Here is a 13,138-nt window from a genome sequence, read left to right as displayed (position 1 = left end):
TCAGGAAAATCCAAACTCTTGCTCATCTAGGACTTCTCTGAGACGTTCGCGACCGTCCAAGCTGTCCTTTCCGATGAATGTGGCGATGTATTCACTCCAGATCCTTCCTTGGAGTTGGTATTGGCGCTCGTAGAAGGACCCAAGTGTCTGATCATAAGAAGAAACCCGTTCCTCTTGGCCCTCGGCATGCCAAAACTCTCTGTGCAGTACTTCATTCAATGGCAACCTGGGCTTAATCGCGTTCAAAGAACTTTGATCAGGCTTTCCAACAGTCATTCCAAACAGCGCAATAACACGAGGTGGAAGCTCCAAGAGCTCCGTGAGCTTAGCCGCATTGTTTCGAGTAGCTCCGACGTAGCACATGCCGAGATTCAGTGACTCAGCCGCAACGGCCATGTTCTGGGCTGCCAGAGCTGCGTCGATAGACGCCATGACGAACATGTCCATTTTTTCAAGAGCAGGGCTCGGTTGCTGCAGACGCTTTGAGTTGTTCGCGAGGCGATTGAGGTCGGCGCAGAAAATAATGAACAAAGGTGCCTGACGTATGAAGTCTTGATCGCCGGCAAGAGTTGCAACCTGGGTCTTGCGGACTGGGTCGGTTATGGCAACTGCGCTCCAGGTTTGGAGCATCGAAGAGGTGGATGCGCTCTGGCCAGCTGCAATGAGGCTTTCGAGAGTGCCATCGGGGAGCGCGTCTGGGAGGTAGGAGCGGACGGATGTGTGGCTAAGAAGAAGATCAAACGTAGGAGACCATGGCGAGTTTCTCATGCCATCCGGTAGTCGATGTCCATATCTCTGTTGAAGTAGCTGGGGCTGGTCCTCGTTCATTCTGGGCATGTGGCCTGAAAGGGGGTAATGGAAGATATAAAGTAGATCAAGGAAGCCCGCAACTAGAAAAAAACAAACTCCCTCAACGTGCGCGTATATTGATGCCAACCGAGTTGCTTTGTCGTTCTATATCCCGCCAGGATCAAATTTCAAACTTTCGTATGTATTTGTATTTATACTATACTTTTCGCAGTAGCGTGATGAATAACAACGTTGTTATATTCAAAAACATCCATTAGAACATCAGATCCACACCTTTGTCACGTATGTAAAGAGCAGTACATGCAGACGGCCTTCCATATTCAGCAATTCACCCAATCACTGATATTACCGAGTGGCATGCGTAGTACAGCCAATGATTAGTATTTCCGAGGACCACTTTAGGAAATATTCGAACGCCAAGCTTCGACTACGGAGAGTTGTAATAGCCCGCAGTGGGTATCCTAAAGAGGAGATGGCACGAGATCTACCTCTGGCTTCTCGCTTGGGCAATCAAGGCTTGAAAATGACAAATCATCTCTTACAAATCATGCTGATATTACCAATGGGTTTCGTAAACACCACCTCTGGTCTCTTCTTGAAAGTGGCTAGCTATATGGTCTAGATAACACATTTCAGAATTAAAGTTGTCTGAGATGTTGAGAAGCGGCACAAAACTTCAGAACATCCTGCTTCTCAACATCTCAGACAACTTTAATTCTGAAATGTGGTAATCACGGTTTCTAGGATACACGTCGGCCTTTCTGTCGTGACAATGGGAATTGGTCGACAGGAGTGCACAAGAAGTGAACATTAGGGATAGCGCAGACCGACTCCTTATGAAAGTTCACATGCTAACTTGTCTAGCAATTATGACGATATATATATCTATGTCTTGCATTCAATGAGTGAAGAGCTGTGACTCAACTCTCTCAAATGTCATCTGCTCGCCTCCAATGGCGGCTTCCACACTCATCGCTTTTCCATCCTCAATAGTCAAGATAAATTCATCCTCACCATCAACAAAGCCGATGTCCATCCAAGAATACTGGTTGTCGAACAACCCGCCAGTACCGCCTTCTGACGCAGCTCGGGCCGGAAAAGGGACTCCATACATAATCCCACGAAGCGCGGCTCTGAAGGTGCCCTTAGTGTTGTACAGAGCGGAGAGAGACCTGGAGCTGGAGTACATGCCGGATGGGTAGAGACGCATTGAGCCCCCAGCTAGCGACTCCAATGAGGCTGATTGGATGCCTAAGCCCGGGTGACCGTCGTCGATGGTAAGAGTGATGTTTCTTCCATCTGGAGTCTCAAAAATACCAGCAATATTCTGTTTCGCATTCTCGGCGGCAGCGGCCTCGGCTGCTGGGATAAACAACTCGCCAATTATGTCGCGAATCACCCAGCGAGCAGCGCCGGAGGTAATACCAGCCACCAAGATTGAGAATCCAATGCCGTGGTCGGGAGAGAGCGCAAAAATGCATCCATAATCACCATTCCCGCCGGCTTTGATGTACAAATCAGAGATGCGGGTGCGGTTCGATCCCGGCGTGGCAGGGATCGCGAGACGGGTGATCTCCCAGGGTGCGCCGACAAGCTCGATAAGTGTACCGGTCCCACTAAAGGGCTTCATCCACTGCGAGGTAGTGGCTGGCGAAAGCAGCTCTGAGTTGAGGATGGAGAGACCGAGAGTACGAAGGTCGGCAGCGTTGGAGTAAATTCCGCCGGATGGGTAGACAATAGGGACGTCAAGGCCATAGGACGTCACATCAGTGAAAAGCGCACGATTGATGGCGTTGACTTCAGTACCCTTGGGCACGCTAGCGGTTGTGCTGTTGAGTCCCAGAGGGTTGGCTAGGATATCTCGGACAGCATCCTCGTAAGTCTGGTTTGAGAGACGGGCGAGAACTTGACCGAGCAGAGCGAAACCCGAATCGGAGTAGACGGCATTCCGGAAGGGCGAAACCACTGGTCTTTTGTTGTCTCGCATGTAGGTGAAGAGATCTAGAGAAGTCAGTCAATGCGAGAGCCGCTGGCATGTAAGCTGTCGTACCTTCAGGAGTGATGGCAGCAAGCTCTTCAATCGTTGTTTTATTCAAAAGATCTGATTTACATGTCAGCAACAGTCGCTCGCAGAGATCCAATGGATTGCCTACTTGATGCTCCACCAGAGCCCGCTTGCTGTGCCGCCAACGCCCCGACAGTGATATCCTCCCAACGGACATGTTTGAGAGGATCGCCCGATGAGTTGCCCAAAAGCTCAGGAAGGTATTTCGTCACCGGGTGACTGAACACCTCAATTCCGGCTTTGGCAATGATGGCATAGACAGTGAAGAGCTTGCTCACACTGCCGATACGCCCAATAGTCTGGTCGTTGAGTACCCCGGCCGTCAAGCCCTGCTTTCCCTCATCTCCAGCGTGGAAGTAGCTATAGAGAGACTTATTGGTTGCGGCCGAGAACACGTCAACGGTGAATACGAGGTCCGTCTTGTTGAGAACATCGCTCTCAAAGAGAGTATCGATTATGGCGGGGAAAGATTCGGTGGCGTTGAGGACAGACCGAGCATTCGTCGGGTCAAAGTTGGAAAGAAATGAAGGACCGATGAGAGGAACTTCATCAGATGGAATGGTTGCTGCCGCTGCGGTTGCAGCTGAAGCCAGCAGACCGAGAAACACAGTGGAATTCATTTGAAGTGTAGTTTCGAAGAATCGGTTCGGTCGATATATTGAGAAGCTTATGATGAATTAAATTGTACTGATTGATTTATCTCCAACAATGCTCGCTCTTATATGCCATTGTGCATCTTAGTCAGACGTCACGATAATTGTTGTGCGCCCGAAGCTTACCTTGTGTACCAACAAATCTAACTGCCTTTGGCTCAGTCATGTTCTATCGCTTGCCTCGTTGGACAATTGACGTGCGGGCGATGCATGGCTGCCAAGGAAACGGTCGCAGAAGGATCACCTTCCAAAAGCGGATAATGAACGTTAGCGAGACTGCTATGTGATTGGATTATTCAAGTAAGAATACCCAAATGGGTAATTGGATGTCTACGGTGGCTGAGTCCAATTTCTCCCTACTAGCCCACGAATTGGGGGCTGAGTGCTGTGTCGTTCTGCAGGTCTACGCATGACTGGTTTCCCTTGCCCATTTCAGTGAGGCTGAGGAGAGTGAGCAGCGGCTCATCGATGAAGCTAGCTGTTCAGCAAGCAAGTCGCTCACAGCGGAGACCTGACGTAACTAGAAGGCTTTTGCTGTTGCTGTGCCTCAGATCAAGGCATATTATCTGAGCTAGCTTTCATGCTTTGAGCTTCAATGATGTTGTCTGTTGCATGCTAACCCGTATGATGCTGTGTTGTATGTTATCGGGAATGTGCAAGTTGACCTCATGGAAGTCGATATGGTCTTGAACGTCGACTCTTCAGAGAGACCGTTATGATTCGCAACAGGGTGACTTTTCTGCGTCAGATTTCTCATGTAGCAGTACTGTTGATTCAAGGTGACCATTTGAGAGCTGTAGGGTGCATCACGGAACAGGCTCTTCACCAAACCCTAGGTAGCGAAAGTTCTGACAAGGTCGACGAACAGCAATTGATGCAGAGTGAATAGAACTTACATGATGGGGCACCCTGTGTATTGGATTCTAGACTAGAGACTAGACTGCCAATGACCTTTCTCTTGCGATCTCATCGTCGAAACCGACATACCGCCACCTGTTGCGCCGTCCAACTCTCGCTTCATGATGGTCACAGTCGCGCGCGCCCTCAATCTGGATATACATAGGCATCCATCCTAGCCTGAAGCTGCTCGAAAGCAACTTTGTTGTCCTTGACGTAAAGATAATCCGCCAAGTCTATCCAGAACTGTTCATCAACGTCACTAAAACCCGGGTTATACTTCTCAGGGTTGGCTCTCCCAGAAAGGCAATGAATTCGGAGTGCGGTCCATCGCAGCTCCAGAGCTGTCCAGTTGGGAAGCTCTTGGGGGTCTTGGGCCCAGATCCGAATTAGCTCGCCATTCTTGGGAAGGACTGAAAGGCCTTCCAACTCTTCGTAAAGCTCCTCCCAAGATTCCTGTAGGTCTCGCGGGTCAGTGTCCAGGGGAGGTGCCGAGTCCATCAAGCTTGACAAGGTCGTCGTTTTGAGAAGCCATCGAACACGAAGGACGATTCCGTACTCTTTTCCAGCATCGATGTCACTCTCCTGTAGTCGCCGTCCCTCGTTGAAAAGATCCGACGCCTCGTCATCGTTCGCGTCTGGCGTCCTGGCTTTGACAGTGGCCTCTTGAGTCGATGGCATGCTATCGGTATGCGCTGTCGTTGCAGTTGAGTCGGAGATGCTGGTTGAGGCGACGATCGAAGAAAGCTCAGAGACTTCTCCAGCAACCTTGCTTCGCCGGCAGTAACCCACGGGCTCAAAGGTAAACAGTCCCTTCTCCCAACACTGACGCATCTGCCCACTGAGACAAATCATGTTACAACACTTGTCCACGATATTACGCTCCGCAACTCTGTTCTCCCTGTTTCTGTCCTGGGACATGAATTTGTTCCTGACATAGGCAACAGTATAGGTCCAAATAGAGCGTCCCAGGAGGATACAGTTTTATTCATTGTGTAGTGCCATTTGAGTGTCCAAAGTGGCACAATATGACAGGCCTCGTCAGCCGGGTTGTGTGTGGCCACACAGAGACCTTGGTCGCGCATGATGACCTGAAGAGCGGTTAGCTACAGTATATTTTTGTCTTTCGGACGATATAGAACCTTATTCTTCTCAGCTTCATTGCGAATAACAACGCGGCCTTGGTCCCACGGCTCGGCCGGGTCTCTTCCAACTGGAGAAATGTCAGTATACGCTTACGAGACTTCGAGAAGAGCGACTTACACCAATACACAAGCTCTCCCGCATACATCAGACATTCAATGAGGTCTGAGTAACAACGTTTCTGGTCATTTGAATGGAGACGCTCATTGAGGTACCTGAGTTGCTTGATGTCCATGACCATGAGCGTACACCAACATACCGCCTGCTCCAGAAACTTGAGATCATTCTCGAACCGCATACCATCAAGACCCGGATCTGATTGACAGACTGTAAGGACACTTTTGATTAGTCGCTGTCGTTCTGTTAAGTCGTCGTCAACATAGTCGATCCGGGCGCCTAGAATGCTCTCGGGAGGCTCGTTAGTGACGTCCATGTCGCGAGAATTGACAATTTTGACGGAGGGTTTGCGAAACTTGCAGGAAATTTCCCTTCTGTACTTGGCAAACTACTTTTAAAGGATGTGAAAGGATTCGGGGATACGACCTTGCTAAATCACCGTCCAGGTCGGATTACCTAGTACGCACGTAATCATAATAAGCAGCACCACTCACACATAGCACACAAGGGACCTATGCGAAGAAAGACGGCCCTCACAGGTGGTTCATATTGACTTTTCCTTTAGGTTTCAAGTACCAAAGGGCCGTTTCTGTTATCATTATTGTCACTATCATTGTCCCCCCGCATTGGAATATTCGTAGGTATTCGTGGAATACCTCGTGGATAAGACCATCTCCATAAACAGCTCTTGCCTGAGGCCTTCTCTGTCGTTTACAACTCGACGAGAGAAGTTCTCGTCGTTGTCAGTCCAGTGGGGGTTGTAGATCTCAGGGTCAACATCTCCTCCCAAGCGGAGAACCCTGAGAGCAAACCACTGAAGTTGCAACGCGTCCCAATTGGGTAGTTCATCCGGGGTCTTTGCCCAGATCCTGATGATACGTCCGTTGGTAACCGGACGACCTGAAAATGCATGGTGTTTCGACTTGGAGTTGTCGAGGGGTGCCTGTATGTCGCGTGGATTCGTGTCCAAGGGGGGGCTCTCCGCGTTAAGGCTGGTCAGGGTCGTGGCAGGTAGCCAATGGAAGCGGAGCACGATGCCGTACTCGGACCCATCGTCAATGTCCTGCTTGAGAAGCGGGCGTCCCTTGCTGAATGTTTCGGGCACTTTGCCCTTCTCATCTGTCCGCGGCTTCTCGGAGTCGTTGTCGAGGTCCATGCCGACTTTACTTGACTGTTTGCTGGAAACATTGTGCGTCGTGACTGGTTCCGTGTCGGAGGCAGAGGTGAATATCGACGACAGCTTTGCATCGATTGTCTCGTCCTCCTCGCTACCAGTGCCATCAAGATCGAGTTCACTGAGCTTCGCGTCCATGACTTCCCAAGAGTCCTCAGAGCCCTTCAGCCTTCGGCAGTGGCCCACGGGCTCTAGACCAAAAAGTCCCCTCTCCCAGGACCGACGCAACTCCGGGCTGAGGCACAGCATGTTGGAACATTTGTCCACGATATTGTTCTCGCCCGGCGCCGTGTTATCGTCGTTTCTAGAAGCGAAGCTAGTTTCAAGCCGGGCAGAGACATCGAAATCAAAGAGGATTCTCACGAGTGACAGCAGTCCGTCGATCATTGATGACCTGTTCACCGTCCAGAAGGGCACGATGGGGCACACTTCGCAAATTGCCCGCGTGAACAAGCAGCGTCCTCCATCACGCTTCAAGGCCTGTCACATGGTTACCTTCTCCAATCCACCAAATGATATCTTGGCAATCCACGTACCTTCTGTCTTTCGGCCTCGCTGCGACTATGCCAATGTTCGCTGGGCTTCGTTGGTCTTTCTGTGACTGCAAACTCGTTAGCTAATGATCATTCGTTCAAGCAAATGAATTGGTGACTCACACCACCAAACTAGCTTATGAATGTGCCTGAGCATGTCGATGAATTCACGGTAGGTATCGCGCTTGCTGATCGGGTTCTGAAGTTTCTCGTCAATTCCCTTCAAGAGGTCAAGGTCCGTCGCCGTTAGTGTACACCATCCTCTCGCTTGGCCCAACAACTTGACGCGCTCCGCAGTACGAGAACTTGCGAAGTCCGGGTCCGAGAGACAGTTGTGTAAAATTCTCTGGACAAGCTCCTGCCGTTCAGTTAGGTCTACTTCGTCGAAGTGATCTCATCTTCCACGCATGGTGTCGTCGATGGTGTCCGTGACGATTTCTAACTTATGCGTCGGAATAAGCCCTCAGTATCGCGGAGCACTGGATGATAGAGACGGTCGGCGCGACTGCGGAATTATAGTTACTTCTGATGGATGCGCTTGATGGCTGTCTCAGTAATGAGTGTAGTAGCACCTTTGTGTTCGATACCTCTTGGGTTATTTCCAGCAGGGTTGCTTGGTCCCCTTTTCCATACTTGTACTATGCTAGGCGGGCAGTGTCTATTATTGTCATCTATCATCCTCGTCCATCGTCATCGTCCATCGTCGTCGTCCATCGTCGTTATCCTTATTACTACTCCTATCGTTTTCTTAACTACTGTCGTCCTTATACGAATAGAAGTATTAGGTACAATACTCAAGATTGTAGGGTACACCTCGGGTAGCCGACTGACACTACCCGGCTGGCAAAGCTCTACAATATAGGCGTCCCCGCAACCTCCGCCACAGACAACCACCAACCGGCATAATCAGACGTTGAAAGTCGCTCAGGTCGTTCTATTGGCAGCGTCCCATGTTATCTCAACGAGCTCTTGAATGCGAGAATCATCATCTCCTAGTACTTGAAAGCCCCGATTCTTAGCAAAGTCGCTCCAATACGGGTCGTAAGTCTCGGAATCTGCGAACTTCTAGCTAAAGACACGTACGTTGGATGAGCGAGACAACAGCTTACATCATCAGACAAGCTGTTCCACGAACATGAGGCAGTTCGTGACATCTCTGAAAGCTCGAATCCTATGGGCTGGATCCCTTAATTTCGCGTTAAGGTCCTTGAGAAGAGCAATGTCCCTCACCAACAGCAAGCACCTAGATACAGCGTTGTTCAGTACTTTGAGCTGTAGCTGGCGACGCCATCCGCCTCGAGATGGCTCCGAGTCACAGGTCTGAAGAACAGTGTCCAGAAGTTGCTTCCGTTCGGACAAGTCCGCCTCACTGAGGTAATCGAGCCACTCGTGAATGATGCTCTCAATCGTCGCGGTCATGCGTGTTATGTTGCGCTCGATTAAGCGTCAGAAGTAGTGGAAGACAATGGTGACATCGCGGGTGGTCGCTGAGGTCGACGCGGCGGCACAAGAACTCTATGCAGGTTTTGTTGGGTCCGCAAGGGTTGCAAGGTAGATTGACCATGAGCCATAGGCTACACTTACCCGCGGAGGACAGCTGCGATCATCAGAACCTTGAGGGTTTTGGCGTGGACTGGCGCTTAGAATTTAAAAAAGGAAAATCGTTGATAGTATCGGGAATCATCCAGGCAGTATGTCCTGGCAGTCTATGTACCTATCTACAGACATCAAGAAATGGGGTCTCGTCCACTCATCACTCATTAACAGCCCTTCCTTTTTTCCGGGGGCACCAAACTCCATTTTGTCCATCCCTACTTTTTTGTAACCTTCGCTTACTGAAGCGCCTGAGCAAGCTTCTGCACCAACTGGCGGGTCTCGGGCTCCAACTGCTCCTCAGGGGGGCCGAGGACGGTCTGCAGCACGGGAATGATCTTGTTGGTGAGCTGCTGAACCGTGGGGTTCTGCTGGTCGTACAGCTTGTAGATGGCCTGGTAGATGGGGGCGTTCTCCTCGAAGTCCTCCTTGAGGGGCAGGACGCCGACGACGGCGGGGAGGACGCGCTCGACGAACTCGGGGTTGGGGTTGGTCATGATCATGCGGCAGATGCAGCCGGAGACGTTGTCAACCATGCGCGACTCCTGGATCGACAGGAGGGGCTCAAGCTTCTGGAGGATGGCGGGGTAGTGGGGGATGGTCTTGTCGGTGGCGGTGGAGTTGAAGATGAGCTGGCCGGTGGCGTAGGCGGCGTTGGACTTGGCCAGAGGGTCGGAGTCGGTGAGGCGGTGGTTGAGGATGGGGAGGAGGCCGTCGGTGAAGGGGGTGACGGCGTTGCCCATGTACTTGATGGCCTCGGCGATGACACCGACGGAGGTGGAGCGCTCGAGGTTCTCCTGGGAGCTGGCGAACTTGAGGATGGGCTTCTCGAAGACCTTCCACATCTCGGCGAAGTCGGGGCCGAGGGCGGTGGCGAGGCCGAGGATGACATCCATGGCGGTGTCAATAACAAGCCAGTCAAGCTCGGAAGAGCCCTCAGCCTCCTGCTCCTCCTCGTCGCCCATGTCCTGCTGGCAGGGGTGGGAGCGGGTGATCAGGCAGCCAAGGACAGTAACGGAGTCCTTGAGCAGGTCATCGTGGGTGAGGATGGCGGGACCGCAAGCCTTGAGGGTAGCGGCGATGTTGCGGTTGATCTCGGTGATGACATCACTATGAATTCTTTAGCAATCATTGTCATCACAGGCTTGGCTGATGAAAGTAGTAGATTGCCCATTGAATCAGACGTGATCAAACGTGTTCTCAGCACCCGCACTTTGTGCGTCTGAGTGAGCTGGGTATAACGTGTGTTACTCATCCTTTTGGGGCGGGGGAATTTCAAGACAGAATTTGAGAAATGACAGAATACATACCGCTCAGTGTCCTCGGCCCAGATGTTGTTGGTGGACTTGACGACGAGCTCGCCAAGCTTGACCAGGACGGCATCGGGCTGCTGCTTAAGAGGAATGCCGGCCTCCCACTTGGCACCAGTCTGCTCCTCGAAGAGTTGCCAGACGCGGGCGTACGAGCGCCAGAGGGTAGAGATGGCAGCCTTGCGGGCACCGTCGTAGGGGTGCTCGGCAAGAGGAGCGATGCGCTCGACAGCCTTGTCAAGGTACTCCTTGATGGCGTTGGCGTCGCAAGAGTGGGTGATGACGTCGCCGAGGACCTCAAGAGCAATCTCCTGCTCAAGGGCGACAGCGGTGACACCAGAGTAGTCGTCCATATCGTCCCACTCGTCCTCATCGTCGTCCTCCATCTCGTCCTCGGTGGACTTGACACGGATCTTCTTGCCGTTGGCAATGAGAAGACCCTCAGGAAGATCCTCAGGCTTGAGGCCTGGGATGTTGACATCCTCCTCGTCGAGCTCGAGGCAGTCGAAGAGACCCTTGAAGACACCGGGGAGGAAGTGAGAGAACTCGTTGCCGTAGACCTTGGACAGAGAAGCCCAGAGGATGAAGCTGGTCTCCTTGAGACGGGCGTTGTCGAGGCTGAGAGCCTCCTCGCTGGCCTTCATCAGGTCCATGACGTAGGGCTGGAACTCCTGGGCACCGACGGCGTCGGCAATGCGGCCCATGGAGTCGCAGACGGAGGAGCGGAGAGCAAGAGCCTCCTCGCTGTCCTTGATGTTGACGTACTGGCCAAGAGCGCCCATGACCTCCTTGAAGTAGGGCTTGAACTCCTCGCCACCGAGAGCGGAGGCGATGGCACCGATGGCACCGGCAGCAGCGGACTTGACGCTGAAGTCGTCGTGGGCGAGCAGCTTGCCCATGGGGACGATCAGCTTGGGGCCGAAGGTCTTGATGAGCTGGTCGTCGAGACCCTCGCCAATGAGGGAGTCGAGAGCACCGCAGGCGGCACGGATGATGCTGATGCTCTGCTTATCAGAGCCAGCAGAGGCAGCCTCGAGGTTGGTGAGGAGAGCGCTGATGAGAGCCTCGTGCTGAGGAGCGAGCTCCTCGGCCATCTCGTCGGCGAGGTGGATGACACCGACGAGAGCGGCGTGGCGAACAGAGCTGTCCTGGTCGTTCAAGAGCTGGATGATCTGGGGCATCAAAGGCTGGAGCTGGGTAGCGATGAAGTCGGGAGCACCCTCAGCGGCGGTACCGAGAGAGAGGATAGCAGACTTGCGCAGACCGGGCTGCGGGCTCTGGGCGAAGGTAGGGAACTGCTCAAGCAAGGGAACGATAACCTGACGGGGAGGGAGGTCGCTGGCCAGCTGGTCGATGAGGCTCAGAGCGGTTCTAGCGGGAGAGCTGTCATCCTCGTCGGCGTCGTTGTCGATCTCGGCGACGATCTGCATGCTCTTGACCATGAGCAGGGCGCCCATGTCCTTCATGCCCTGGATCTTGAGGCGGCGGTACCTGGCGCTCTGAGCGAGGAAAACGAGAGCCTGGGAACGGGCATCGTCCTCAACCTCGGTGTTGACACCGAGCTCGATCATGAACTGGACGAGGTCCTTGAAGTGGTTGGCGAGGTAGGCAGAGTCGTAGGTCATGAAGTTCTGGAGGACCTCGAAGATGTCGTTGTACTGGTCATCGTTGCCCTGGTCGATGGCGTTCTTGAGGATCTCAACGGTGGGCTGGATCATGGTCTGGATGATCTCAACGCACTCGGTGTTGTCCTCCTCAACGTCGACAAGCGCCAACAGAGCGCTGACAGCCTTGGCCGAGTTCAGGCGGACCTCAATGCTGGCAGGGTCGACAATGGTCTTGGCGATCAAGCTGAGCAGAGCCTTGACCTGCTCAACGAAGGGAAGAGGGTCGTTCTCGAGCAGGCAGACAAGGATGAAGGAGCCAATCTCGCGGTGGGCGACGTTGTCGGAGGTGTTCAGGGCGAGGAGCTCGCGAACGAAGTCCTGGCCCTCGCCATCCTCGAGGTCAACGCCGACGGCACCGGCGAGAAGACGCGACTTGGAGTGGCGGGAGGTAGAGGACTGGTCGTTCAGGATGCTCTCGGTGAGGTGCTTCTTGGCGAGCTCCTTCTTGTCAGAAGGGAGCTTGGCCCAGTGCCTGGGGGTCAGGCGCAGAGCCTGCACCGAGGCGAGCTGTCGGATGCCGGCATCTTCGTGGGAGATGGTGACCTCAATCAAGAGGAGGAGGGACTCGGGCTGGGAGTAGTAGTTCTTCTGCAGCTCGGCCGTGACTGCCTTGACCTTCTCGGTGTCGGCTGTGAGGAAGAGAAAAAGTCAGCAAGACAAATCTCGCGAAGAATTTTGTAGGGTGCAGAAAAAGCAAATTTTAAATAGGCGAGAGACACGAAGCGAAAGCAGGCAAGGAGCGGAAAAAATTGAAGAGGCTGGCTCGACTAGGTTTGGCGGCCAGGGTGGCACAGGGCGAGCGACGGGGGAGGAGAGAACAACTTACGAATCTGGCTCGCTTGGAGCAGCTGGACCAAGTTTCCTTTATCCATCTTGAAGTTGTTGATGTCTCGACGTCTTCACGGCTTGCGCGCAAAGAACAAAAAGACAAGAGGGAAGGAGGGGCAAGGAGGAGAGAAGGGAAAGAGAAGGAGGGAAAAGGCCCGGCGCGTCGAATTTTTAACCAGAGACCAGACGTGGACGGGGTGTCGGCCAGTTGTTTTTTTTTCTTGTTGATGCCCGAACCACCTATTACACCGCGGCCATGGGCAAAAAAAAGTACCTGCAAGGACTGGCCACACAGAAATTTTAGGGGACCAAGGTGAAAATTTCGAGATTAGCCCCGCCACTGGTGAT

The 13,138-nt window shown here is 52.8% G+C and overlaps 4 protein-coding genes across 4 annotated transcripts; all 4 read right to left on the bottom strand.

The window, feature by feature from the left end:
• On the bottom strand, nucleotides 1-828 carry COL26b_006527 (uncharacterized protein; the record flags this gene model as incomplete). The annotated part of the gene is made up of 1 exon (XM_053179343.1): nucleotides 1-828. One exon carries the CDS (start codon nucleotides 826-828, stop codon nucleotides 1-3), a length of 828 nt encoding a protein of 275 aa, XP_053036780.1.
• Nucleotides 829-1,708: 880 nt separating this feature from the next.
• On the bottom strand, nucleotides 1,709-3,495 carry COL26b_006526 (uncharacterized protein; the record flags this gene model as incomplete). The annotated part of the gene is made up of 2 exons (XM_053179342.1): nucleotides 1,709-2,811; nucleotides 2,964-3,495. 2 exons carry the CDS (start codon nucleotides 3,493-3,495, stop codon nucleotides 1,709-1,711), a joined length of 1,635 nt encoding a protein of 544 aa, XP_053036779.1.
• Nucleotides 3,496-4,572: 1,077 nt separating this feature from the next.
• COL26b_006525 (uncharacterized protein) lies at nucleotides 4,573-7,246 on the bottom strand (the record flags this gene model as incomplete). The annotated part of the gene is made up of 2 exons (XM_053179341.1): nucleotides 4,573-5,266; nucleotides 6,342-7,246. The coding sequence occupies 2 exons, from the start codon at nucleotides 7,244-7,246 to the stop codon at nucleotides 4,573-4,575; spliced, it is 1,599 nt and encodes a 532-aa protein (XP_053036778.1).
• A 1,978-nt stretch (nucleotides 7,247-9,224) lies between these two features.
• Nucleotides 9,225-12,834, bottom strand: COL26b_006524 (uncharacterized protein; the record flags this gene model as incomplete). Its single annotated transcript, XM_053179340.1, has 3 exons — nucleotides 9,225-10,095; nucleotides 10,296-12,591; nucleotides 12,789-12,834. The coding sequence occupies 3 exons, from the start codon at nucleotides 12,832-12,834 to the stop codon at nucleotides 9,225-9,227; spliced, it is 3,213 nt and encodes a 1,070-aa protein (XP_053036777.1).
• Nucleotides 12,835-13,138: the final 304 nt, after the last annotated feature.

The sequence above is a fragment of the Colletotrichum chrysophilum genome (assembly GCF_026319265.1).
Source record: "Colletotrichum chrysophilum strain AFK26 chromosome Unknown scaffold_48, whole genome shotgun sequence".
Lineage (NCBI taxonomy): Eukaryota > Fungi > Ascomycota > Sordariomycetes > Glomerellales > Glomerellaceae > Colletotrichum > Colletotrichum chrysophilum.
Note: the sequence above shows the minus strand (reverse complement) of the source record. Positions and strands in the feature narration are given on the sequence as shown.